The following is a 27,300-nucleotide window of genomic DNA, read 5'->3' as shown; positions in this document are numbered from 1 at the left end:
TTGGGGGTGCGTTAAAGAACCCCAGCTGCAAAAAAAATTAATCCAGAGCCCCCATTATGGCGTGCCTTATGAGATCGTGGTGTTGGGATGTAAAACCCAAGAATCAACTTTTCTTCTGTCTTGTGTGCCTTGACTGTTCCAGTTAACGCAACACTGCTTCCTTGTGAAAACTTACAACGCAAAAGAATACAGACGCACGTAGTATACAAAGATAAAATTAGCACTTCAACAAAAGTGTTGCTGGTGCCAATGAGGGAGGGGGATAATTATTTTCTGAACCTCTTTCCAGTTGTCCCATCAAGTTCCTTCTTTCTTTTCTATCAAATTCTAACCATTTGCACTGTAATAAATAAATAACGATTTCATATGCTGGTAAGTTGTTAAAATTATCTATACCGCCTATGTGTGAAAACGTTGCTCATGGCCACCACAACCTGTGCATGAGCTACGTACATCTGTAAAAGGCGCGGAACAGAAACGGCCCTGCTGCCAGGCATTGCTGACCGCAGACAGTCGGAATCTCTCACGCGCCGGCCGAACAAAAGCATCCTGCAGGTACGTAAATTAACCTACGAAACCACGTGCACATACTTTCGCGCTGTCAAAACCTGAAACTCTGGTAATTACTCGCGTGTCTGAGCACACCGCGTGCTTGTGTCGTGTTTCAGCAACACGAACTTTCAACGTGCGCGCGCTTTACGCCTTAAATACGCCTTGAATAATGGTGCTTTTCTCTATTTCTTCCGCAAATCCGACACGACATTCTTAAGGCCAGTTACCGACTGACAAAGCAAGATCTAGATTGAAAAAACTGCTCCGCAGGACTCGAACGAACTTTTCCGCAGATTTCCTCCCGTAGCGTGTTAGCCGTCGTCTGCTACGGCAGGCCCACTGCCGGCGGCGCCACCGTCGAGGCCGCGCCGAGCGGAGGAGGAGAGAAGTGAATGGCGCTACTTTGGGAGATTGAGGGGCTTTATGTATCATGCGTCGCGCGCGTGTGGTTATGGGTTCAAGGGTTGTTCTGCCATCTCCGTTGGTTTGAAGGTTTTTATTTTTTCTTCTGTTGGTGTGCCTGCTACGGCGCGTCAAGTTCAGGCGCACGTGCCGTTGCCTCTCCGAAAAGAGTGACTCGTTGCTGCTTTCGCTCTCTCGTCTCACCCTCGCTTCCGGCTTGCAGCAGTAAACGTAAAGCCCTTCGAACTTTGTTTAGCCTTTTTCCATCTCCCTCTGTCTTCTTATCACGCAACGTCCCATTGCTCTCCGTTGTGCGGGCGACTGAAAGCGCATCCTCCCTGCCCGCGGTTACTTTCGGATGGCTCAGCGCGCGGGACCTTCGTGTGCTCATTGGAGCGGTGGCTCAATTCCGATTCACAATATGAGCCGAGCTCGGATTCGGACTCTGACAGAGTCGCATGCCAGGAAGAGGGTTCCGCATCGTCAGATTCGGATGTTGAACGGATTTTATAGTCAGGCTGATGATGATGATGATGATGTTTACTAACAACAGCTGCAGAACACTGAAATGTGCATATTTCATTGACTATGTTATTTGTATACCAATCATAATCAAAAATAAATTGCTACGTTCATTCCCTGTTATGCTCGTTCCCTGAAACCAAGCCGACACTGGGGGTGCGTCACGGCCAGAAACGTCCGACAGCGAAAGGGTTAAACTTCGTAAAGTAGTGCCACGCTTTGAAGAATGCCGCCTCCTCCTCCAGCGCTCTGGCCGAAGCCGACACCGCGTCGCTATTGGCCTAATGGCATCACGTGGCCCGTTGCGCCGGCTTTGTTTGTTTACAGTCGCGCTTCAGTACCATCTTTGCTCGAGAAGCGGCGCTTGTTGGCGGCATTCTTTCCGTTCCTATTCTGTGTTGTTTTGATCTTGTGAGCGCCTTGAAGGATGTTTTGTGGCAACTGCGACGTCGCTTCACGTCATTTTCTGTTACCATGACCTGCTGCGCGTTTGGATGCCAATATAGTTTTAGCAAAGGCAAGAATATGTTCGCGATACCGTCCGGTAAGCGCAACGGGTTAAGAAGAAAGACGGCTTCACCGAATCGGGAGGGAGAACTTCCGACCAACTTCCTCCGCGCGACTATGCGATGTAAGTTGTGACTCTCTCAGAGTATTGTATGTGCCAGGCTTGCGTATTGTGCTGCGGGCAATAACGTAGTAGATATTGCACAGTTCACTGTGCATGTTGTCATTTGTACGCACGCTTTAACATGATTTTTACGCAACATCTGCTTTGCTTATATGCGCACTACGTAGTCGTGTTAGTCATATTTGGTGCGCTTGATCGTTTTGAACGCCAACCGGCTTGAGTTCGCGGGCACGCGAGGTTGCGTGCGATAACGTGATTACGAAATTTGTAAGATTCAGCGCAGTCCTTTTGATAAAATTTCAGTCTCGATCATGAAAGCGCCTCAGGAGAGCAACTCTCTGCCTTTTGTGGTTACTTACTAGCCTTCTTTAGACAGACTAGCTTTGTTTGCCACATTTGTTCGTGTTCCTCGTTGGCGGTCGCCCGGTGGATTTGCGATACAGAGGCACCGATGAAAAGCGTGCGTGCTTTCCCGAAACAGTGTTACTCGGTGCGTTCGTCGTCGAGCGACCGCATCATAGGTAATTGAGACGTATGTGCTAATTCGCGTGAGCTTTAAAGTGTGCGAAGCTGAAGATGCGGCGGTGCAGCACTCGCAAAGAAAACGTGCGGTCGCCCGCCCGTTCCCTGGCTGATTTAGTCGTCGTTCGTGCTTAGTTGTTTGCTCGTTCGTTCGCACGCTCGTTTAGTCGTTTGCTCGCTCGTTAGTTCGCGCGCTCATATAGTCGTTCGCTTGCTCGTCTATTCTACTATTAGTTTCTACAGTCACTATGCCTTATTGAGACGCGCTTGCTGTAGGACTCTTAGGCTGGTGCGTTTATTTACGCAATGAGACAATAAATGGTGCACACGGACTTTTGTGACTGCAAAGGCAAATCTGTAATGCATCTATGTGAAAATAAACTGTTAACTTGCAACTCGAATGCCGTTTCATATCATTTTAACCTATGGATAAAACCATTTCACTTGCCGCAATTTCGGCCGCGTCATGGCGGGGGGATTCTTTGCGCGATCATGACTTCACTAATAAAGTCATATCTCGCAAATGTTACTTCGAAGGGAGTTCAACCGTCCTCAATGCATGCACCTCAGTGCAACTCGGTTCGCGACAAGTACGTCACTTAGTAAACGGACGAACCAACGCACGATGAAGTGTTATTCGTGATAAGTCATTAACCTCAAAAAATTACTGAAGGCCACAGTAGTCTTGTTTGAGAATGGGTCAAGCATTGTTATCGCGCTCCCGCTTCGCGCACGAATGCTAAAAACTCATTTTATTTTCGCACAGTCCGCACAGTCGCACAGTTAGTACGCACAGTCCCGACTCGATGATCGGCCGCGGTATTTCTGTCGGCGTTGAGACACAAGAAACATAATAGCACCAGCGCCCACCTCTGAGGCTTTGCGCGCGCTTATAATTGGCAAGCACGCACGTTGGCGGCACTGTCCTTGTAATACACTTTCGAGCCTCCAGAGCAGTGATCTCCGGCAGCCTTTGTACGTCATAGCTGATACGCGCCGCGAATTCACATGGTAAGGGCGGCGCGGATTCTTTAGGCTGAGGGCTTGCTGGAAGCCAAGAGGTTGTCATTCGATGGTAACCGTGTTATTTACAACCATTCGCAACAAGATCTTGCTACACGCCCTTGACAAATGTTGCGTACCTAACTGTAGGGCACGCGATACATTCGCAATCGTCAACGCACAGCGTTAACACTCCGTCAGATAATTTTTAAAGAAATAGTTATCAAAAATAAAACAAAAGCTGCCGTTACCGAATTTGTATAAGCATCCGACTAAAGATTCTATGCTGTACACGAAGTTACGCGGAGCTGGAAAGCCAACGTGAACGCCTAAAGAGCACTACCTTGCTATGCGTGCATTCACTCTGCGAAAGGTCGTCTGCTGCGCTCGAGCAAGTAGGCGGTGCCATGGTCGAGGAGGGAGCGTGAAAGAGAGGAGAAACGAGGAGGAGTGAAGGCGGAGGAGGAGAGTGGCACTACTTTACGAAGTTTCAGGGGCTTTAAGCAAAGTGCGGCAGCAGCGCCACGAGATGCGAGGATCGGTGGTGGGTCCACGCAGTCACGGGAGTTTGAAAACTGAACCTAGTCTAGTAACGTTGAGGTTTTCCCGGGTAACGAGGGCAAATAGACAAGAAAAGCGTGACAGTAACGAAGGGGAGGCTAGAGGATTGATGGAAGAAGTCAAGGGAGAAATGAGATAATACCATAAATCAGAGAGCTAATGTTTTCTATATCACTTTAGCTATTTATTTTGAGGGGAGGGGGAGTGAAAACTAAACTTTAGGGGAAGGGGGATATAAGTAGGGGAATATAAGGGAGAAAATGAGGGGGGAGTGAAAGGCTAGATGGCGCCAGCCGCCGCCCATTACCGCCATCCATCTATCCATCCATCCTCCCGCGCTTGTTTCGACGCTGGATTTCGTGTGTGCTGCTAGTTGTTTCTGCTGTTTCGAAGACCAATGCTCCCTACCTCGTGTGCAAAATGACAAGCGTGAGTATCGGTAGAGGCGGTAGTACTAAACGCTTTGACTAAATGCAACACCCTCTCGCCTGTGAGCAAGGCCAGTTAGCATCGTGCAAGCGATCTCGGTCGGCGCGACATAAAGGACTTCGCCGCTCGTTTCGGGATACTACACAGAGATCGCTCTCCATGACTGAAGTTCAGAGAAGCTGCTCTCGACACGCTGAAGAAAACGACAAATTCCCAGAGAAATAATGTGAAACCTATCAGACGATTTTACTGCAAATATAATGTAACGGGGAAAAGAACTTTCTTAGGCAAGTTGATGGCACGCTGATGTGTTAGGGAAAAGGGGAAACGTGGTCAAATTTAATCGTTACGCCCCTTCCGAGTAAAAAAGATTCGGTTGGTGACAGTACTTAGCGAAAACGTTGAATTTCAATTTAGCTAAATTTTGATCTATCGAAGTGCCGATCTTGCCGACCTTTCTTTATCGAGGTTTGACTATTGTCATCCAATGGCACCTGTTGCGACACCTACTCATCAGCTACTTAAGTTTTGAAGGAAGTGCTAAAAATTATTTTCTGATTTCGTGCGTTCATTGCGGAAACTACGGTGCCAGCAGTTCTGCAGCTTGCAGTGGAGTTTATTTCTCTAGTGACGTGTGCGAAAATTCATCTTAAGCAGGCTGCCCTGTACAAAATGTGAACATGCAAGGAGATATAGAACACTCCTGCTTGTTTTGATCTATAGTGGTGCCTCCGCCTGCCCATCACTATTATCCCAAAATCATTTGCAAGAAAACTACAAAGAGCGAAATGTTCTCATTCTGCTGGAAGGACATTAACTCACAGTCAATAGCTTGGCAGTCTAGAATTGTGCCTCTCAGCCAGTCTGCTCATACATCAGTGGAGAATACTTAGAGAGCAGCTGGGATGGTGCCAGCAGCTGCCATGACTGTCCAACGCCCGCTCAGCACCTGTGGTTTGGATAGAGCTAGCGTCTGTACCTTCATAGTCAAGCATGTAGCATTCCCAGTTGTGGAAGTGGTCCTAAATTATTTTCATCAGCATGTAATGACAATGATTGTAGAGCTCTGCTTGTCCTCATTTCGACTGTATGGTGCTGATATCCTTTTGATTCAAGGTTAGCGTAAGGCCTATAATGGGGCAGCCATAATATAAGTTTTAGAATAGCTGTACGAAGAAGCTGAAGTCTTGTTTTAGTAAAAAGCAGTGGCTCATTCTATCTGCATGTTGTCTACACTGATTTCAGGTACACTTTTAGGCAGGCTTTTTGTAGCTTGAGTAGCATCCATGACACCTTTTGTGCAATTAGTTGTGCAGACTTGCTGTATGGTATGGTATGGTATGGTATGGTAATTCTTTAATTCAATCAGATATTCTGTCATTCTTGAAGAGGGAGAGGGTACAAAATATGATCATGGCCATTGCAAGAACAAATGTTCAAAGAGAGCTCATGGCGGACATTGTCCCTGTTCTTAGTTTTATAGAGCTGATGGTTATGCTTGTGCAAGAAGCAGCAAAACTATTCACTATCCTCTGCCCCTGAAAGGTGTGTAGTTTGAGTCTGCTGAGTCAATAAAAGCTCAATGAAAGTAAAGTCAAAACAAAATACACTATACTGATGGGCGACTTCAATGCCAAGGTAGGCAAGAAGCAGGCTGGAGATAAGTCAGTGGGGGAATATGGCATAGGCACTAGGAATAGCAGGGGAGAGTTATTAGTAGACTTTACAGAACAGAATAATATGCGGATAATGAATACCTTCTTCCGCAAGTGGCATAGTTGAAACTGGATGTGGAGGAGCCCGAATGGTGAGACTAGAAATGAAATAAACCTTATACTCTGCGCTAACCCTGGCATAATACAAGATGTGGACATGCTCGGCAAGGTGCGCTGCAGTGACCATAGGATGGTAAGAACTCGAATTAGCCTAGACTTGAGGAGGGAACAGAAAAAGCTGGTACATAAGAAGCCGATCAATGAGTTAGCGGTAAGAGGGAAAATAGAAGAATTCCAGATCAAGCTACAGAATAGGTCTTCGGCTTTAACACAGGAAGAGGACCTTAGTGTTGAACCAATGAACGACAATCTCATGGGCATCTTTAAGGAGTGTGCAATAGAAGTCGGTGGCAACTCCGTTAGACAGGATACCAGTAAGCTATCGCAGGAGACGAAAGATCTGATCAAGAAATGCCAATGTATGAAAGCCTCTAACCATACAGCTAGAATAGAACTGGCAGAACTTTCCAAGTTAATCAACAAGCGTCAGACAACTGACATAAGGAAGTATAATATGGATAGAATTGAACATGCTATCAGGAACGGAGGTAGCCTAAAAGGAGTGAAGAACAAACTAGAAATAGGCAAGAATCAGATGTATGCGTTAAAAGACAAAGCCGGCAATATCATTACTAATATGGATGAGATCGTTCAAGTGGCTGAGGAGTTCTATACAGATGTATACAGTACCAGTGGCACCCACGACAATAATGGAAGACAGAATAGTCTAGAGGAAGTTGAAATCACACAAGTAACACTGGAAGATGTAAAGAAAGCTTTGGGAGATGTGCAAAGTGGGAAGGCAGCTGGGGAGGATCAGGTAACAGCTGATTTGTTGAAGGATGGTGGGCAAATTATTCTAGGAAAACTGGCCACCCTGTATACGCAATGCCTCATGACTTCGAGTGTACCGGAAATTGGAGAAATGCTAACATAATTCTAATCCATAAGAAAGGGGACGCCAAAGACTTGAAAAATTATAGACCGATCAGCTTACTGTCCGTTGCCTACAAGGTATTTACTAAGGTAATTGCAAATAGAATCAGGAACACCTTAGGCTTCCGTCAACCAAAGGACCAGGCAGGATTCCGTAAAGGCTACTCAACAATAGACCATATTCACACTATCAATCAGGTGATAGAGAAATGTGCGGAATATAACCAACCCTTATATATAGCTTTCATTGATTACAAGAAAGCGTTTGATTCAGTCAAAACCTCAGCAGTCATGGAAACATTGCGGAACCAGGGTGTAGACGAGCCATATGTAAAAATACTGAAAGATATCTATAGCGGCTCCACAGCCACCGTAGTCCTCCATAAAGAAAGCAACAAAATCCCAATAAAGAAAGGCATCAGGCAGGGAGATACGATCTCTCCAATGCTATTCACAGCATGTTTACAAGAGGTATTCAGAGACCTGGATTGGGAAGAATTGGGGAGAAGAGTTAATGGAGAATACCTTAGCAACTTACGATTCGCTGATGATATTGCCTTGCTTAGTAATCCAGGGGACCGACTGCAATGCATGCTCACTGGGTCTAAAAATTAATCTGCAGAAAACTAAAGTAATGTTTAACAGTCTCGGAAGAGAACCGCAGTTTACGATAGGTAGCGAGGCACTGGAAGTGGTAAGTGAATACATTTACTTAGGACAGGTAGCGACTGCGGATCCGGATCATGAGACTGAAATAATCAGAAGAATAAGAATGGGCTGGGGTGCGTTTGGCAGGCATTGTCAGATCATGAACAGCAGGTTGCCATTATCCCTCAAGAGAAAAGTATACAGCAGCTGTGTCTTACCAGTACTCACGTATGGGGCAGAAACCTGGAGGCTTACGAAAAAGGTTCTACTTAAATTAAGGACGACGCAACGAGCTATGGAAAGAAGAATGATAGGTGTAATGTTAAGGGATAAGAAAATAGCAGATTGGGTGAGGGAACAAACGCGAGTTAATGACATCTTAGTTGAAATAAAAAAAAAAGAAATGGGCATGGGCCGGACATGTAATGAGGAGGGAAGATAGCCGATGGTCATTAAGGGTTACGGACTGGATTCCAAGGGAAGGGAAGCGTAGCAGGGGGCGGCAGAAAGTTAGGTGGGCGGATGAGATTAAGGAGTTTGCAGGGACAACATGGCCACAATTAGTACATGACCGTGGTCATTGGAGAAGTATGGGAAAGGCCTTCGCCCTGCAGTGGGCATAACCATGGTGATGATGATGATGAAAGGAAATGCTGGACAGGTCTGTGTGTTACCGAGTTGTATGAAAGCTTAATTCAACAGATTTTTATGTTCTGATCTTGTCCTCAATGTACCTCTGCGATCTGCGCAGTGTCCAATAGCAGTCATGATGCTTAATCTTGATAAACAAGCAGAAGCTCCATCATTTAGATTGTTCAAAGCTTGAGCTTGAACACTTGCATGGTGTGAAGAATGGAGCTCAATCAGGGCTCTCTCTGCCATGTTTTCCGATATTGCTCAACAAACTGTGCCATGACAGCATCTTCTCGTCACTGTGGATTTTGGAACTGAAATGTCTGTCTCATCATTGTGATAGAGAAAGCCTTTTGAGTCGTTTACCATTAGAGGAATGGGCTGGTGTAACTACTTCCATTTTCTCTGGTGATAAGGACATTTAAGTGAGAGGCCTGCATTTCATTACTGCCTCTACTGTATAGAGCACTATCCTAAATTCTTGAGGCATAGGCTTCACCTTGCTGAGAACCTTCTGGAGGCTGGAACTGCAGTTCTTAACATCCTCTCCCAAAAGCCTCCCTACCATGCTGCCTTTTCTGCGATAAGCTTCCACTCAAACCTCCTCCGAGAGCAGTACTGTTGAACAATGCGCTTGTTTTGTGAGAGTACCATTGAATTTCCGACACCCTGCTGGCCAACGAAATGCTACCATTGGAATGGTGATCCTCTGATGCAATGCAGCATGACTGTAGAATTGGTTCAAAAAGGTTAAACCTATTTTATGCATTGAGGGAGCTAATCATGAACTTCACCAACCGGCTCCTAGCAAGAAAGTTGCAGTCTCGGTGGCAGGATCTTCATTATATTTGGTACTCTTGATTTGGCCATTACACAAGCTGCGGACATGCGCTCATGTTCAAAATACCTGAAAAAATGTGCAGGCTCCTTAAGCTTTTTAGTTGGTATTACAAAACATGTGCACTTGAACGGTCTGATTTCCTTGCTCAGCACTCACCCAACAAGGGACAGCATGGGCACGAATACAGTGGAGCTCTGAGCACCAGTTTCCCCACTTTATACAGTTCTCGCGGCTCGCTGTTTCAACCAATCTTTCGTTGTCACGGCTCTTAAAACAGTAGCTTCGCTTAAATACTGAAATGTGCAGTCATTCCAAGGGGGTGAAATATTCTTGATACCGTCTACAGAACACACCTCTTGCATGGTTTGCGTTCTGTCTGGAGAAACCTAAGTGCAGATCTTGAGGCAACTGACAAAACTTGTGTCACAGGGTCCCATATTATTTCGAGCAGGAATGGCGATTACATTGGCTGCAGCAATTAACTCATGGTGAGACTGCGATGACCATTTCCTCAGCCGCACACCCTTCGACTCAATTGGGGCGTTAACTTCTCTGTAGAGTTGTCGTGCTTCTTTCTCTGTTGCAAGTCTAATACGGAGGCCAAGTACATGCAAAGATTGAGCTAATAGCCTGGCTATCGCTTATAGTAGGGCCTTACACTGATACGTACGTGTTCATAAGTGTCTGGATGGGGGGGGCAAGAGGGGGCAGCTGCACCCCCCTGGAAATTTGGACAATAATTTTTTTTCGCTTCAGCTAAAAAGTTGATTAGTACACTGAGAATCCTCATATCCGTAAGAGCGCCATTCAGGATTGTGAGCAAATTTTGCACCCTGCACACTATGACGAAATCTTGCTGGTGATGGCACGGCAGGGAAAGAATGACAGGCTGAAGATAGCGAACAATTCTGAGAGGAACGATTGAGGTTTTCTAGCTTGAACTTCGAGATCTATGCAGTATTATCGCGAGAACTTCCGCTTCTTTATAATTTGCCGGCTACATTTAGGAAAAAGTCTAGACCGCCACATTTAGTAAGAAAAATGTGACACCTTCCCATGGTGTCGCACTTACTTGAAAATACTTCTTGCGGAAATGACGAAATTTTGACCACCGCGCGCCACCCAAACCAAGCCTATATAAATTCGCCCCTCAGAAAGCTTGTACGCTTGTAGTCACTGAAATCCGAGGCCAGTAGTGTCATTATGCGATCCATTTTAGCGAATTAAGATAGGACTACATAACTATTTTGGTCCCAGATAAATGCAACCGGAACTAAATTTTGTGCATGGCTATCTATCAAAATAGGATAGTTAATTAAATAAGCTTTTTTTATTAATGGAAGAGTGTAATTCGTAGGAGTCAATGCTTTGCTTCATTTTCTGGTTATGAAACCGATTGTCAAGCGCTTCGGACGAATTTATACAGTGTAAACACCCAGAGAGCCACACTGCCATGAAAACGGCTGCAGTGCGTCTGCGGTATGATTTGCCAGGGAAAAGGAAAGGAGGCAACGCTTTTTCTCATTTATAAAACATGTTCGAGAGAAACACCAAAAATGGAGGCCCACGTGCTTTTTCCATGCTGTAATAAAAACAGGTATAAAGGAACGCCGCAGCTAGGCTTCGGAGAGAACGGGTAAAAGCATATGAAACGGCAAAATAAGGGCAATGACGGCCATAAAACAGCCGGCACTCTTCGAGAACGGGCACTGGCAAACACCAAGACGCTCTTAATGACCAGTGAGTCAGCTACTTAACAGGGAGCCGAGGGGACCGACAATGAGCAGATCCTGCGACGCGCCTCCTCACTTGAACCGTGAGTGATGGCTATGTCAATGGCGAAAACGTAAGGGAAAGCACTGCACGCCAGGGGCGACGGTGCACTCAAACAAAAGGGTAAAAGCAGCCCTGCTTCTACGCCTTGGGTCACACCTGCAAAGTGCCACGTCCGGGCACGCATCGTTCCGCCGTTTTCAAACGACGCCATCTCTGCTGAAGGGCGACCTGTTGCAGACATACCCCTAAAGTGCGCACTCGGGGACATTGCGACAAGTAAGCCCTTGTGCGTGTGTGCGCCTCCGTGTTTGTGCTTCGGCATTTTTAAGTGGCTGATTGTCAAAGGAGCTGAGAACAACCGAGACAGCGGACGAGAGAGCGGCGAGCAGTGTGTGTGCGGTTGCTCGACTGTGCGGATGCACGAACAAGATCGAGCGAGGTGTATGGAGCTGCAAGCGTGCATTTATCCTGTAAATAAGTTTTTGTTGTATATATAGTCATTTTTCGTTTTCAACATACGCGTTCAATTTTTGACAAGAAGAAGACAATTTATTCTCTTTTTCAATGTTATGTACAGCATCCAAACATACATCGCCACGTCAGGAGGGAGGCTGAAGGCTGTATATGCCTGACGAGGCCTATCCTCCTCGTGGTGACAAACCATGCATTTGAGACAACAAGCTTTCTTCTAAAGTAACATTAAAATTGTATAAAAAAAGAACATCCACAATTCTGTACAGTATATAAATGTTTCGAGATAGTACTTTTTGAAGTTACAGCTGTGAAAAGAAATGGGAAAGAGAGCACACAAAAATCAACAAATAAGTAAACCACCGTTATGTTGTAAATAATTTGCCACGTTAAGACTACAGTAGGTATAAGTTGTGTGTTATGACCTAAGTAACAGATCCATAACTCATTTTTTGTAAAGTATTTTACTTGGGAACTCGTGTATTAGCATTTCGATATCTTTGTTGTCATTCAAGAAAGTTATAATGGTATGTTCAAAGGTCTGAAGCCCACAGTTAGTTCTAACCTCAGGAGCTTTGCGAGAGACATATCGGAGTTCATAAACAGCATCAGCCCGTGTAACTGAACAAAAGCTAAGGTTAGGTTTCCTGTGGATCAGGCGATGAGCCTCTATTGCCTGTCGAAGTGTTATTAACTTATTGACGCCAGTACTCTCGTGTACTCGAAGTGTAGGGAACATTAAGGATTGCTCTAATTGCTTTTTTTTTTATAATATAAATAAGGAATTTGGGTTTGTAGACGTTGTTCTACCCCGTACAAATAAGCATTAGTGGAGAAGTGACTGGATAAGGGTAAAATAGTTGTTTTTTTAGCCAGGTTGGTAGAAAAAGCCTTAATTTATGCATTAGCACGACTGAGCGTGATATCTTGGAACGCAAGTAATTAATATGCTCAGTCCAGGTTAACTGCTCACTGAAGACCACACCAAGAAAACGTGTAGATCTCACACGTTCAATGTTTTCTCCTCTGAAACTGAGGACAGGTTCAAAGGTTAGGATTTTATTTTTAGGTTTAAACACTATACATTTTTTTTTCACATTTAGCTGAAGCTCATTGGCATGTATCCATAATGATAGTTCAGACAAATATTTGTTTGCATTTGCTAAAGTGTTCAAGAAGTCATTACCGGGGAAAAATATGTTAGTGTCATCTGCATACAGAACTATATCAGCTGAACTAGGTACATTGATAATATCCTTAATGTAAAAAAGCAAAAGCAGATGGAACACCATTTACAACTGTGCACTGTATTCTTGACGATAAATAGCTATTAACGAGTTCCTGAGCAATACCTCTTATTCCATAGAATAGTAATTTACGTAATAATATTTCATGTTTAATAGAATTGAACGCTTTTTTGAAGTCTAGGAATAACCCAAGTGTAATAAACTTATTTTCAATATTACTAATAATTTTGTCTTTTATTTTGAAAGCGCCATTTCAGTGCATTTTCCTTTCTGGAAACCATACTGTTCATTTATTATTGCTGATGTTTTAGTGAGGTAAGATGTTAATCGGCTCTTGATATCATTTTCTGCAATTTTGGAAAAAACAGATAGAACTGAGATTGGGCGGTAATAAGATCATCATGACTCCTGCCTTTGTGAATGACACACACCCTTGCCGTTTTTAACTGCTTCGGAAATATCTTTTTTCTAGCATTAGGTTACATATGTGCACCAGAACGGGTGCAACTATATTAGTTATAGTTTTCACTGCTTCCGCTTTAATATCGTTAGTTCCAGTAGAGTTGTGACACGTACTTCTGTATCTCATATGGCGTCACTGGCTCGAGATAGAGTGAACTTGCCGAACAGTTGAGCAGATAGTGAGTAAGGTCTGGACCGGTAGAGGTGACATTGTTATTAGCACATACAGTGAGAAAGTAATCATTAAATTTATTTGATAGAGAGGCACAGCTATAAACTGTTCCGTCGATCTTGACCTCGTTTGGTATCGATGGGTTGCCTTTCGAACACAATTTATTGAAAACTTTCCATATTTGCTCCGGGGTGTTTCTCAAAGAACATCTTGCTATAATATTCTTGCTTAGCTTTCTTCAAATCGGAACTTAGTTTATTTCTCATTACTTTGAAAGTGTGAAGTAAGTTTAAATCTCAACATTGTAAAAACTTGGCAAAAAGTTTGTTTTTGTGAACAATTCTTTTGTATAGCTCCATATTTATCCAGGGCTTTCTCAACCTTTTGTGTTTAGTACGACGAGTCAGTGGAAAAGCAATTTCTTATATCGCTAAAAGTTTTTTCAAGAATATATAACAAATGCTAAGGTTTGTTTCCTTGTATAGGTCAGACCAGTCCAACTGAAGGGCTAATTCGTAAAAACGGCTCAATGTTTTCTCATTATATTTTCTGTAACAAGAATGCTGTATTGAATTATTTGACTCATATTTATGAATAGGTTGGATAGCAAATAGGTTGGTTGGATAGCACCGAGTTCAGAAGCCAGTACACCAGAAATAACATCAGAGCATAGAAAATCCGTAGAACACAAGTCAATACTAGTTTCACTATTTTCAGTTATTCTTGTCGGTGCGGAAATTACATTCTCACAATTATAACTTGACAAAATATAAGATAGGTCTCTAGACGCCACACTATCTGATTTTATGTCAATATTAAAATCACCGAGTACAACAAGCGATTTGTTAGTGTTAGCAATCCACTGGAGTGTATCCCCTAAATACGACAAAAAGTTGCTTATCTTTCCGGAGGGAGGCCTGTAAATTAAAACTACAATTATACCATTTGATTTAACAACCAAAACTTCATAGTCAACATGTACCGTAGAGAACTCAAGATAAGTATAGCCTATACCATTACGAAAGTAAAGTGAATGCCTCCTCCTTTACGATTTTTTCTGCAAAGTGATACGTAGGAATAGCCATCTAGTGATGCAGCGTCGCAGCAATCCGTGAACCACGTCTCTGTAAACGACAGAACATCAAATTTGTAGTCTAAGTTGCTGAGAAAAACACTAATATCATCAGCTTTATTAGTTAAACTTCTTGTATTCAGACAGAATATCCAGAATTTATTGCTCTGTTCACTAAAAGGATATGCTAGTTTTCTTAAATTGTTCAGCACTGTGGTATACATAGGTGTGCGGGTTGTGTTCTTTGTCCATATTTGCATTAGAAACATAGGGACAATTCTTATGCATTGCTCAAAAACCTAGTTTCTGCATGCGTTTCCATTTGTTACAGGGAGAAAGCTATGTGATGAGGGGGCTCTGTGCTTAATTTTTTCAAGGTCAGATTAATTTCTGATATGCAATGCTGCTTCCCTGCTTACTCTACGAACCATAATCTTTCCGTCTTTCTGCCACGTGAATTCGTAGCCCCTCTCCTTACGGTGGTACGTACCAGCCAGAGCAAATGCTTATTGCGAGGTGTCAGGTTGTCATAGAAACGCACATCTGCTTCAGCGTCTCTTAATTGCTGGTCCTTTTCTTGCCACTTTGCCTTTGTTTTACGCGAGAGAAATCGCACTATGATCGGTGGCGTTCCATCATCTTTGGTGGGCAAGCGGTGAATAGCTTCCACATCATCAGTCAGCGGGGCCAATCCAAGGTGCTCAGCGATATTGTTTACCTTAGACTGAATATCCTCTTTCGCTTCATAGGTGACTCCATGGATTTCTAGATTGAGCCTTCTTCCATATTGTTCTAAATCATTTATTTGATCTTTCAATTCTTCAACTTTGCTTCATGCCGCAGAATTCTCTACATGCTCCATGCGATTTTTAATTCCTGTGATTTCACTGTCGTAATCTGACCTAGCAGTTTTTCCAATCAATGTGTATATATATTCTAACACTATCAACCACGAAGAACTCCATAGCCAGCTTTGTCTCGCGCGGTCCCGAATGATGGACATCCGACGCTTTTTCAAGCCTGAATGGTTGTCTGACGAAGCATTATCCAACTGCGCCCCTGAAGATTCTCGTGTGACATGTGACAATGGTGTAGCATATGAACAGAGTGATGCTAGCTTTCATCACCAGACAGTAGCTGATGTCGTCGACTCCATGGAAGGGATACCGCCAACAGTGACCTCCGGTGACGCAGCAGGCCGAGATGATTCCCATTCTCCTTTCTTAGGATTGAAGCCCAGATTTGACCAGAGTGATGCAAGTTTTCATCACCGGACAATAGTCGATGCCGTCGACTCCGTGGAAGGAACTCAACCAACAGCGAGCTCCAGTCACGCAGAAAGCTGAGACGATTCCCTTTCTCCTTGCTTGAAATTGAAGTCTGGAGACAACAACAAGAAAACAACTAACTTGCCTCAAGAATATGACTTAGAAGAGTTTCTAATCAAAGTTAAATTCACTGGCATCCCTGGCTTCTTGAAGTTACGTCTTCTTGCTAAGCCATGGTTGCCAATGAGGATAGCAATAGGGGCTTGTTGGTACGGCATATCTTATTTTGTTATAGCGCAAGCTTGACAAGGACAACAGAAGGCACATCTGACACACACAGCGCTACATTCAACAACAGATTTATTTCTCGTTCTCGTCGCTATATATACACCCTTGACCCGTCATACACCACATGTAACATTTTTGGAAAAATAAACAAAAGATATAATCTGGTAACCACACATAGGCAGTTTCTTGACTCACATATTCAAAGACGCGTACACGTTCAACGCGAACAAAGATAATTCAGACACATAGACACATATCAACATTCGGCGATGCATGCGTCAGTAAACCTTCCATTTCATTATCTTCAAAAGAGCTGAATTATCTTTGTTCACGTTGAACGTGTACATGTCTTTGAATATGTGAGTCAAGAAACTGCCTACGTGTGGTTACCAGTTCATATCTTTTGTTTATTTTTCCAAAAATGTTACACGTGGTGTATGACAGGTCGAGGGTGTATATATAACGACGAGAACGAGAAATAAATCTGTTGTTGAAAGTAACGCTGTGTGTGTCAGATGTGCCTTCTGTTGTCCTTGTCAAGCTTGCACTATAACAAAATAAGACATGGTTGCCAAATGTTACACATGACTTTAAGAAGGATGTAACACCTGGAAAGAAGCCTTTTTGCCACCAATAGCTGGGAGATTACGCCCCTTGGCTTGTGTACTCAGCGACAGCGAGAGGTGCCCTTTGTCGTTTTTGTGTCACTTTTCCTCTGCGTGTTCACCGGGGTACTCAAGGTAGTTTTATCGTGCACGCTTTCAGTAACTACAGAAAAATGCACGAGGCGTGCAGGGATCACGTAAAGTCCCAATGGCACCAGGAAGCAATGACGGCCACACGGAACTTTATGGATGTGATTAAAAACAAGCAGCTACCCGTTGTACAGCAGCTGAATAGAGCACTGCATGAGCAAGCTGAAAGGAATCGTGAGAAACTATTTCCAATAGTTTCCACCATTGTCTTTTGCGCGACGCATGACTTGCCAATTCGCGGCAAGCTGTGCGATAGTGTATTCTTCAATGATCTCCTTGACTTTCGGGTAGAAGCTGGAGATACTCGACTTCAGGAGCACTTCGCTTCTTCTGCTGGCAGTGCTAAGTACACTTCTGTCTGCGTCCAGAATGAGATCATCACAGTTTGTGGCGCCATCCTGAGAGAGCAGATAGTTGTCGAAGCTAACAGAGCGTCTGCTTTTTCCATTCTTGCTGACGAAACTGCAGATATTTCAGGAAAAGAGCAGATTTCTATAGGCATTCGCTTTACTGAGAAGACGGGAGCCGAAGTGTGCGTTCGAGAGCAGTTTTTGGGATTTGTAGAGCTGGAGCAATTAAACTCCGCTTGCATCGTCTCTGCAATCTTGAAGCTTTTGACGAATGCCGGGCTGATTCTTTCGAACCTCGTTGGACAGGGGTACGTAGATGCTCTACAATGGCTGGAAAAGAAGCTGGAGTGAACAAAATAATACAGAAACAGTTCCCGAAGGTACTATTTTTCCACTGTGCAAGTCACAAACTAAATCTCGTCATCAACGATTTGAACGACGTCTCTGAAATTCATAACACAATTGGGATAATCAAATAAATCATAAACTTCTTCCACGAAAGCATGCTCCAGAGAAAATTGGTGCCCAACATTCCGATGCTGTGTGAGACAAGATGGTCTGCAAAATACAAGTCTATTAGGATTTTCTCTCAGCATTATGCGGCCATAGTCGAAGCACTCGAGGAGCTCGCGTCAGCGGAATCATGCCTGAGCACCTCAACTAGACAACAAGCTCATCTTTCGTCTGCTTGCACATTGTAGCGAAGTGCAGCACTCGGCTTGAACCAGTTACGAACATTCTACAAGGTGTATCCATAGACTTCCATTCTGTACATGACCACATCACTGAGCTGCAACATATTTTTTGCGGCCACCAGACAAATGCTGTAGAGGAGTTCTCTGAAATCATGAATGCAGCAAAGGAGGCAGCCAATCACTTAAATGTGGTGATATATGTACCACGAAAAGTCTCTCGTCAGGCCCACCGAAACAACTACGGGACTCAGTCGCCGGACAAATACTACCGTGTGGCAATATATGTGCCGTACTTGAACTCTCTCGCTGCTTCTTTAGCTCGCTGCTTTGATGAAAGCAATGAGAGGAGCTTCAAACTTCTCCAGCTGCATCCATCAAAAATGAAGCACTTGAGCCGTGTTGAGTTCGCTGCCCTTGCCGAAGAACTCCAATGCTTTTACAGCATCGACAACTTCAAAGAAGAGACCATGTCTTGCTACGAGATGTGGTGCAATAGAACTGGGGACTCATCAGAAATAACTTATTGTGAGCTTCTACATCAGGCCAAGACATTCTTCCCCGCTGTTGCAAAAGCCATGGAGGTGGCTCTGGCTTTGCCAGTTACTAACTGTACGGTCAAACGCTCCTTCAGTACAATGAGGAGAGTGAAAACCTGGCTACGCTCAACGGTGACAAACAACAAGCTGGACGGCCTTTGTATGATGAGTGTGCCCCGCGAGCGTATAATGAAGCACAGAAATGGCTTTATCACCCATGTCATCACACGATTTGCCCGGAAAAATCCGAAGCGTCTGCAGTTGCTTTTCAAGGAAGACTGACTGAGTGACTGTAGTTGCGTGTTTGTGAACATATTATGCTGTGTGCTGGTCATCAATTCGGGCGAGTCGAGAGCCCGCATGCAGCAAGACTGAGCACTCTTCTCCACGAAGTGATAGTATCTTTTTGCATTTCTTTATTAATTTTAATTGTTTGTTCGTTAATAAACTCAAATGTATCTCTCCAAGCCTCGCATTAATTTGCTGTTTGTAATTTTTCTTTTGTGTGTGTGTATTTTATTTATTTATAGATAAATAAATAAATTTACTCTGCAAATCGTGCCTTTTTGCTGCGAACATACCGCTGTGCCTCCCCCCCCATCTCCGGCGCCAACAACCAACGGGGCCCCCCCTCCTGCAAGAAATTCTGCGGACGCCCTTGCATGTGTTGCCGCAGAATGACATTTAGCATGAATAAGCTTTTTGCAGTCCCAAAGAGCTGTCCGATTATTCTCAACTCACTGCACAGTATCTCTTTCTTCTTGATATTCAATTGTAGCAAGGCTTTTAAAGTGATAGTTTTCTTTGCCCCTTCCCCCCACTTTGCAGTTTGTCAGTTTCTGGCCATCTATGGTCAGCTTGGCTCACTGGATGTCTTGCTGTCGCTTAAAATAAAATAAACAAAAACGTTTGTTGGTCAAATTAAAACTGTGCCCCCATCCACAGAAGCTCGATGCTCTACCCATTAAATCATGGACGCATGCTTGAAAAGGGGGAAATAAACTCATGCAAGTCAGCATTTGCGTACCACATAGCAACACTTTATAAAACATCAGTGCACATATCTTCCTGGTGGCGATGAAGGAACAAGTTACGAGGTGCAGTCGTGCCTGAAATTACGCTCTAATGTGGCAAGTTAATTTTTTGTATAAATAGTCCTAATAACACTTGTAAACCTGCGTACTTGCTGGCCAATATCCCGTAGTGGGTATAAGCCATTCTTGGGGCAACAAGAAATTTGCTGCACGTCTCTCATTATACTGTTATGCTTTGGCACGTTTCTGCAAAGTCAAGGTTAAGCACTTTGTGTCTTATGATTGAGGAAGCCTTTATGCTGTATAAGTGTACCGCTTTCTGTGTAAGGTCTATTATGGTGGTTGAGGAGTACTTTCGTCACTGAAATTTGCTATCTCTTGTAATGCACAAGCTATCACATTCAAAGATATCAAGCTATGGTTCGATATGCCAAGATCTTTTTTTAAATATCAGCAGTCAAAGCAGTTTGAATAATCCGAAAACGTATGAGAGGAGCAACAAAGTCAGTCGTAAGATTAGGTCCTTTTTCTAAGCATTTGTTCGGTGACCCAAGTGAGGTCTATATGCTGACTCTTCGAAGATCATCCATACTCTTGTAGTTGTTGACTCACTACGTACGACAGCGTGATATGGAATGTAATGAATACAAGACATGGCGCACCACTTCTTTCCGGTCTACATTCAGCAAGGCATGTCCTCATATAAATTTTAATGGTTGAGCAATATTCCGCAGCGAAATCTCTATTAAACTCGCTTTAAAGCTCCTCTTTGATTGCTGTCTGGCTACTCACAATCTTCTTTTCATGAGAAGGCTACCTCATAGCGACTACCATCAAATCCAACTTTGCTTTGAAACAGTTCAAGGACTGATAAAAGCATTGAGTTTTTCTAAACTGCCCTCTTCTGTAAAAATTCCCATGCTCTCAAATTCTCAGAACTTTTTCCATGCCTGGCGTCAGCACCCGGCGCACCCAGGCCATCAGCATCCGTGACACTGCAACCGTCAGTCGTCTTGACCCATCCGCACGACCCCGGCACCTTCTCTAGTAACGGCACCGACAAAGTCAACATCGAAGAATGGCTTGGCATATACGAACATGTTGCTGCACTCAACCGATGGGACCCGACCATGATGCTTGCAAGGCCTGGTCGCCTGTCAGCATGGTAGGACGGCTGAGGACAAGCCCACTGCAGAGTTCCGTCTTTTGCAGTACTCAGCACCTCCACCGAAAATGAAACGGGCAGAGATATAAGGTTAAATGGTACCGTGATTACTCTGCAGAAGATAAGGCCGGTAAAACCAGTATGGCCAAACGTTAGGTTAGCCCCACTACATCGTCTTTACGTCTTGTTGGTGATCGTCGTCTTTGTCCCTCTTGTGGCACCAGGACATAATGTTCCATCGTTTTACAGCATATACACGTCAACAATATCGGTTGGTAGTTTTCAGTCATGTTTTCGTTGACGTCTTTGAAGACTGGTATGACTGGCGGTTTCCAATCTTGTGGTATCTGACCAGTCATTAAAGATTGATGAAAAATATAGAATAAAAACCTGCTCAGAGACAATATTCTTTAGTAATTTAGAGTTAATATTGTCAGTACCTGCTGACAACAAAACTTTCCAATTATTATTAAGTGCTGATCAATACCATCAGTAAACAGCCTTATACTGTGATGTATGCAAAGGGTTGACCATTATTTTGAAAGTTGGGTTCTTTTTATCCCAAACGCCTTATTTATGCACAAAGAGGTGTCAGCTATATTAATTGCCTATTTCAGTTAAAAACACACATATGGTTTTGTGCCGAATTTGCGTTGAATAATCTAAATGAAAGAAAAAAAGATTGACCTAGGTTCAACACTGTGCCACAAGTGCTAGTTGCTGTGCAAAATCAGCTTCTTGCTGGTGCTAAGATCTGCACCAGAAGGTCTAATGGCTGTTTCATCACTGCAAAAGGTACTTTACGTTTTCTTGTCAACGCAGCATAAATTGTGCTCCACTGCCTCGACTATACTCTAGCCCAACTATACCCAAATCTCGACTATACCCTATACTATACCGACTATACCCGACTATACCGGTATAGCTCGACTATACCCAAATGGTGCCCTAAAGGACTGCTTCATGATTTCAATTAAAAGTTGTAGTGAACGGGTGGGTTTCGCAAGCGATAAATGACTCATCGTAAGAACAGTCGGTGCCATTGCGAGAGATGTGTGCCGTATCATCGAATGAATGCTGCTGCAGGCCACTGTGGAGCATTTATTGGCTTGGCCCCTGGTCTTGATTAAGAACATATCCTCCGTGAAACTGCCGGTCAAGTAGTATTCGCAAAGTATATGCTATTGTTGGCCATATAGCATATTGTGTGTCCACCCATTCATTACCAAATACACCTGCTTCCCACACTGTGGGTGCATCTCCTAAACGTGCAAAATCATCGTCCTGTCTCACTCACCCAAATTTGGCACCGTGAACAATACCTAGATCAAAGCAACATGCTGTTTGGAGTCCAGCATGGTTTTATGGAAGGCTTTTTCTGTCACTCAGCTTATTGCCTCATATAACGACTTAGCAGTTAATAACAGGGAACAAATAGAGGTAGTATTTCTTAGATTTTGCCAACGCCTTGATTAAGTGCTTGAACGTAAAGCTCCATGTAAGCTTTACACAGTTGAATAGACACCAAGTCCGTGCATCTTATCATAGCCTATATTGAAAACCGTGCTCAGTACGTCAAAGTAGGCAATCGTAGTTGAGGCATTTTATTTCACGTCAGGTGTAGCATAGGATAGGGGTCATTCTTGGGACCTTTTCTGTTCCTAATAGTCAATGACAGCAAATATGGTTGGATGCATTGTACACAGTAGTTAAATCACAAGCTGATGAAACTAAGATCAGCAATAATCTTGATATGATTTGCCACTGGTGTGAAGGGTAGGAAATGAGCTTGAACATTAATTAGTGCTGTGTTATGAAGATAAGGAGCAAGGAGACACCTTTACACTTTCCCTATTTTATTGGCAACAACACCTAACAATGTTTCTACCTACTAGTACCATGAAGTAATTCTAACAGAACATATAAGGTGGGACGAGCATATTGAAAACATTTGCATGATCGCTCTCAGAAATTTATGGACCTTTGTCGCAATTTCAAAAGAGCCCCTATACATGTAAATGTATAGGGGCGTTTGCTATGCTGTCAGACTTAGCTATGAATATGCATGAACTTTGTGGGATCCATATGCCAATAAAATATGGTTAAATTAGAATTATTACAGCAAATAGAAGTTAGGTTCATCTGCAATTTCTGCAGAAAAACTGATAGTGTGTTGCAGATGCTGAATACTCTCCATCTTGAATAGCCATAGGGAAGACGCACTAGACAGGCTACAACTCTTGCATTTAGTGTACAACAGAGTCCAGCATTATGAAATAATTTTACTTGTGTCCTGCTTCTGGTGCTAGCACTTGTCATTACCACAGTAGAATGATACAGGACCTATGTGCTGTGAATAATGCTTATAGATAGTAATTTTTTTCTAAGACAAAGAATGGAATGAATAGCTTAAGAGCGTTGTTGAAATTAGATATGTTGTCATATTTGGGATTTGTATTGTTTGGCTATAATATTGTTTTCCAGTGTTCGTGTTTTTTGTCCCTTGATTACATTTTCTGTATATTCATTCCTCCTTGAACTCAAGTGAGTCGGCAGCATTTATAAATAAATTTCAGAAATGTAACTATCTACCACAACAGACAATACTGTGAAACCTAGTTCGAGATGAAGTGCTGCTATTCGTAATTTGGTCATCAGGCCCACGATGGTATTACTGAATATTGAAGCTGTCTCACTTGACTGCAGTGGCAGCTTGCACTAATACCATGCTCCTAGTCTTTTCACTATATCTTACAGTTAAAAAATGTTTTAAGCAAAAATTTGTGCAAATTTCATAAACGTGGCCATTGATCAATGATAAAAAAATATTTATATTTTCCAAATCAACGTGGTTGACTTGCTGTGCTCTGATTTGATCTGAAATCACTACTAAGACATTGAATGAAGAAAAGGCTGATCTTTACTACTACTATCTATGTAATTTCATTTCTTCAGTATTTTATAATTACATTCTTATTTTTAAGTGAGGAGCATTACTTCAGTAACCTGCCTTGTTTTCTTGGTGCAGCATTGAAGCACTCCAGCAGTCCAGCAAATGCAGATGGTGCAGTTTCATGAAGGATACCGCTACTGCTGTAACTCCTGTGTCTGGATGGATACACTGTGATTTGAAGTGCTCACCAGGATCCACGCAGGCCATGTGTTTGAATTCCATTTGTGCCCTCGGAGCTTCTCGCAAACCTTCAAGCTGAAGCAACACCTGCACACTAACACAGCCAAAAGGCCATTTCAGTGCCCTTCACGCTCTCAGAGCTTCTCACAAAAAGTTATTCTAAAGCAACGCCTGTGCATCCACAGAGGTGAGATGCGATTTCATTGCCATTTATGCGCTAGGAGCTTCACGGTGAAGTCTACATTGAGGGAACACCTGCGCATTCACACAGGAGAGAAGTCATTTCAGTGCCCTTCGTCTCCTCGAAGATTCCCACGAAAGAGTAATCTCGATCGACACCTGTGCACCCACACAGGTGAGAAGCCATTTCAATGCCCATCATGCCCTCAGAGCTTCTCACAGAAAAGTAATCTGAACCAGCATCTGTGCACCCACACAGGCGAGAAGCCATTTCAATGCCCTTCGTGCCCTCAGAGCTTCTCACGAAAGAGTCATCTGAATCAGCACCTTTGCACCCACACAGGCGAGCGGCCATTTCAATGCCCTGCATGCCCTCGGAGCTTCTCACAGAAAAATACTCTGAACCAACACCTGTACACCCATACAGGCGAGAAGCCATTTCAATGCCCTTTGTGCCCTCAGAGCTTCTCACGAAAGAGTACTCTGAACCAGCATCTCTGCATCCACACAGGCGAGAGGCCATTTCAATGCCCTGCATGCCCTCAGAGCTTCTCACAGAAAAATACTCTGAACCAACACTTGCACACCCATACAGGCGAGAAGCCATTTCAGTGCCCATCGTGCCCTCGGAGCTTCTCACGAAAGAGTAATCTCAATCGACACCTGCACACCCATACAGGCGAGAAGCCATTTCAGTGCCCATCGTGCCCTCGGAGCTTCTCACGAAAGAGTAATCTCAATCGACACCTGTGCACCCACACATGTGAGAAGCTATTTCAATGCCCTGCGTGCCCTCAGAGCTTCTCACAGAAAAGTAATCTGAACCAGCATCTGTGCACCCACACAGGTGAGAAGCCATTTCAATGCCCTTCATGCCCTCAGAGCTTCTCACGAAAGAGTCATCTAAACCAGCACCTGCGCAAACACACAGGCGAGAAGCCATTTCATTGCCCTGTGTGCCCTCAGAGCTTCTCACAAAAGACTCACCTGAACCAGCACCTGTGCACCCACACAGGTGACAAGCCATTTCAATGCCCTTCGTGCCCTCAAAGATTCCCACAAAAGAGAAATCTCAATCGACACCTGCGCACCCACACAGGTGAGAAGCCATTTCAGTGCCCATCATGCCCTCGGAGCTTCTCCGTGAAAAATACTCTGAACCGACACCTGTGTACCCATACAGGCGAGAAGCCATTTCAGTGCCCTTTGTGCCCTCGGAGCTTCTCACAGAAAAATACTCTGAACCAACACCTGCACACTCATACAGGCAAGAAGCCATTTCAGTGCCCTTCGTGCCCTCAGAGCTTCTCACGAAAGAGTCAACTGAATCAGCACCTTTGCACCCACACAGGCGAGAGGCCATTTCAGTGCCCTGCGTGCCCTCAGAGCTTCTCTCAGAAAAGTACCCTGAACCAACACCTGCACACTCATACAGGCGAGAAGCCATTTCAGTGCCCTTCGTGCCCTCAGAGCTTCTCACGAAAGAGTAATCTCAATCGACACCTGTGCACCCACACAGGTGAGAAGCTATTTCAATGCCCTGCGTGCCCTCAGAGCTTCTCACAGAAAAGTACTCTGAACCAACACCTGCACACTCATACAGGCGAGAAGCCATTTCAGTGCCCTTCGTGCCCTCAGAGCTTCTCACGAAAGAGTAATCTCAATCGACACCTGTGCACCCACACAGGTGAGAAGCTATTTCAATGCCCATCGTGCCCTCAGAGATTCTCACAGAAGAATGCTCTGAACCAACACCTGTGCACCCACACTGGAGAGAAGCCATTTCAGTGCCCTTTATGCCCTCAAAGCTTCTCACAAAAATCGACATGGAAAGTTCACCTGCGCTTCCACTAATGTGAGAGGCTGTTTCAGAGCCATTCATGTCCCGAGAACTGAAGTTGCATTAAACCAACAGACATCCACACAGGCGGGTGGCCATTTCAGTGCCCTGCACGCCTTCAGCAATCCTCAAGTCTTTACTGAAGGACCACATGTGCACCCACTCAACGAGAGGCCATGTCAGTGCTCTTCATGTACTCGGATTTACTCATGGGAGATCGCACTGAACGTCACTTCCACTAATGTGAGAGGCTGTTTCAGGGTCCTTCATGTCCTGAGAACTTGTGGAAGTCTGCACTGTACCGACACCCGCTCGTCCACACAAAGTCCGTATCACCTGTGTATCCACTCAGGGAGACGCCATGTCAGGGCTCTTCATGTCCTCAGAGTTACTTGCAGAAGTTCGCACTGAACTGACATATGCACAACCCACATAAGTGAGAGGCCGTTTCAGTGCCATTTCTACTGTCAAACCTTTGGACATAAAAGCCACCTCAATAGGCACCTTGCCACCACAAGTGCACCTGACACATGCGGTGCAGCAGCGCCGAGTTGTGTGTACTCCTCATTGTTCCTTTTGCTTTTCATGTTTTCCTCAGTTTTTTCATGGAAGCTCAGCATATGTGTAGGCCTGTAGCTCTATACTAGAAGGAAACATTGTAAGTGTTCACTTTTCGTTATGATGTTTAAGCTCTTTGTTGCAGACAAGCACTTCTTTCTGCATTGAGGCGTTTAACTGCTCTTTATTAAATCAGTAGTGCGAGTTCGTTTCAGCGCACTAAATAAAATTTGGGATTGGGTTGTTAATGATTGATATTGCAATACTTGCATTAATAGCACGTAATGCTTCAATTCATTTGCATTTGTGCTGAACCCTTCAAGAGAATTTGAGTGGCTATTTACTATTTCTGTGTAATGCAGTTAAAACAACCTTTTCTCAGGAATTGAAATTATGCAGTTATGTGCTTTTGTGATTCCTACTATGATTCAGCTGGTTTCAGTGATACTAAATGCACTGGTATGATTTTTTTTTTTTGCTCGTAAGGATCTGTGCAGACATTGAGACCCTTGAAAATTTCTTCATAATAAAGCATTCCCCTGGATTGAAGGCTCTTTAATTTTTATGCATCCTTAACCCTTTCAATGTCGTTTCTTCCCCCCAGATAATATAAAAGAAACAATGACTTATTTTCGATTATTTCAAAGGGAAGAAATGACATAGATAATGGCACATGCAGTCTTAGTATGGTCCTCACACTTTTGTTTTCGTTTCCTATAACCTACTTAAAAGGGATATCATAAGGAGACAACAAACAAGGGATATGTTAAATGAGAAAGACAGTCATTCTAGATGCACTGATTGACCAAGTGGTCGCTACAATTGGGTGCATAACAATAAAAAA

General features: G+C 43.8%; 1 protein-coding gene across 2 annotated transcripts; it reads left to right on the top strand.

Annotated features, from left to right (window-relative positions):
- The first annotated feature begins 1,843 nt into the window (after positions 1-1,843).
- Positions 1,844-27,000, top strand: LOC135914576 (zinc finger protein 26-like). Of its 2 annotated transcripts, none has more exons than XM_065447502.1 (2): positions 1,844-2,107; positions 23,774-27,000. In XM_065447502.1, the coding sequence occupies exon 2, from the start codon at positions 24,071-24,073 to the stop codon at positions 25,910-25,912; it is 1,842 nt and encodes a 613-aa protein (XP_065303574.1). In that variant the 5' UTR covers positions 1,844-2,107; positions 23,774-24,070; the 3' UTR covers positions 25,913-27,000. The 2 variants fall into 2 exon arrangements, with proteins under 2 accessions (XP_065303574.1, XP_065303565.1); XM_065447493.1 differs by lacking the exon at positions 1,844-2,107 and adding an exon at positions 4,482-4,621.
- Positions 27,001-27,300: the final 300 nt, after the last annotated feature.

Source organism: Dermacentor albipictus, chromosome 1, assembly GCF_038994185.2.
Source record: "Dermacentor albipictus isolate Rhodes 1998 colony chromosome 1, USDA_Dalb.pri_finalv2, whole genome shotgun sequence".
NCBI lineage: Eukaryota > Metazoa > Arthropoda > Arachnida > Ixodida > Ixodidae > Dermacentor > Dermacentor albipictus.
The sequence above is the reverse complement of the archived record's forward strand: the minus strand, read 5'-3'. Positions and strand labels throughout refer to the sequence as shown.

Excerpts from the sequence above, each read along its gene's own strand:
- LOC135914576 (XM_065447502.1), top strand. The coding sequence starts at position 24,071 with ATGCGATTTCATTGCCATTTATGCGCTAGGAGCTTCACGGTGAAGTCT.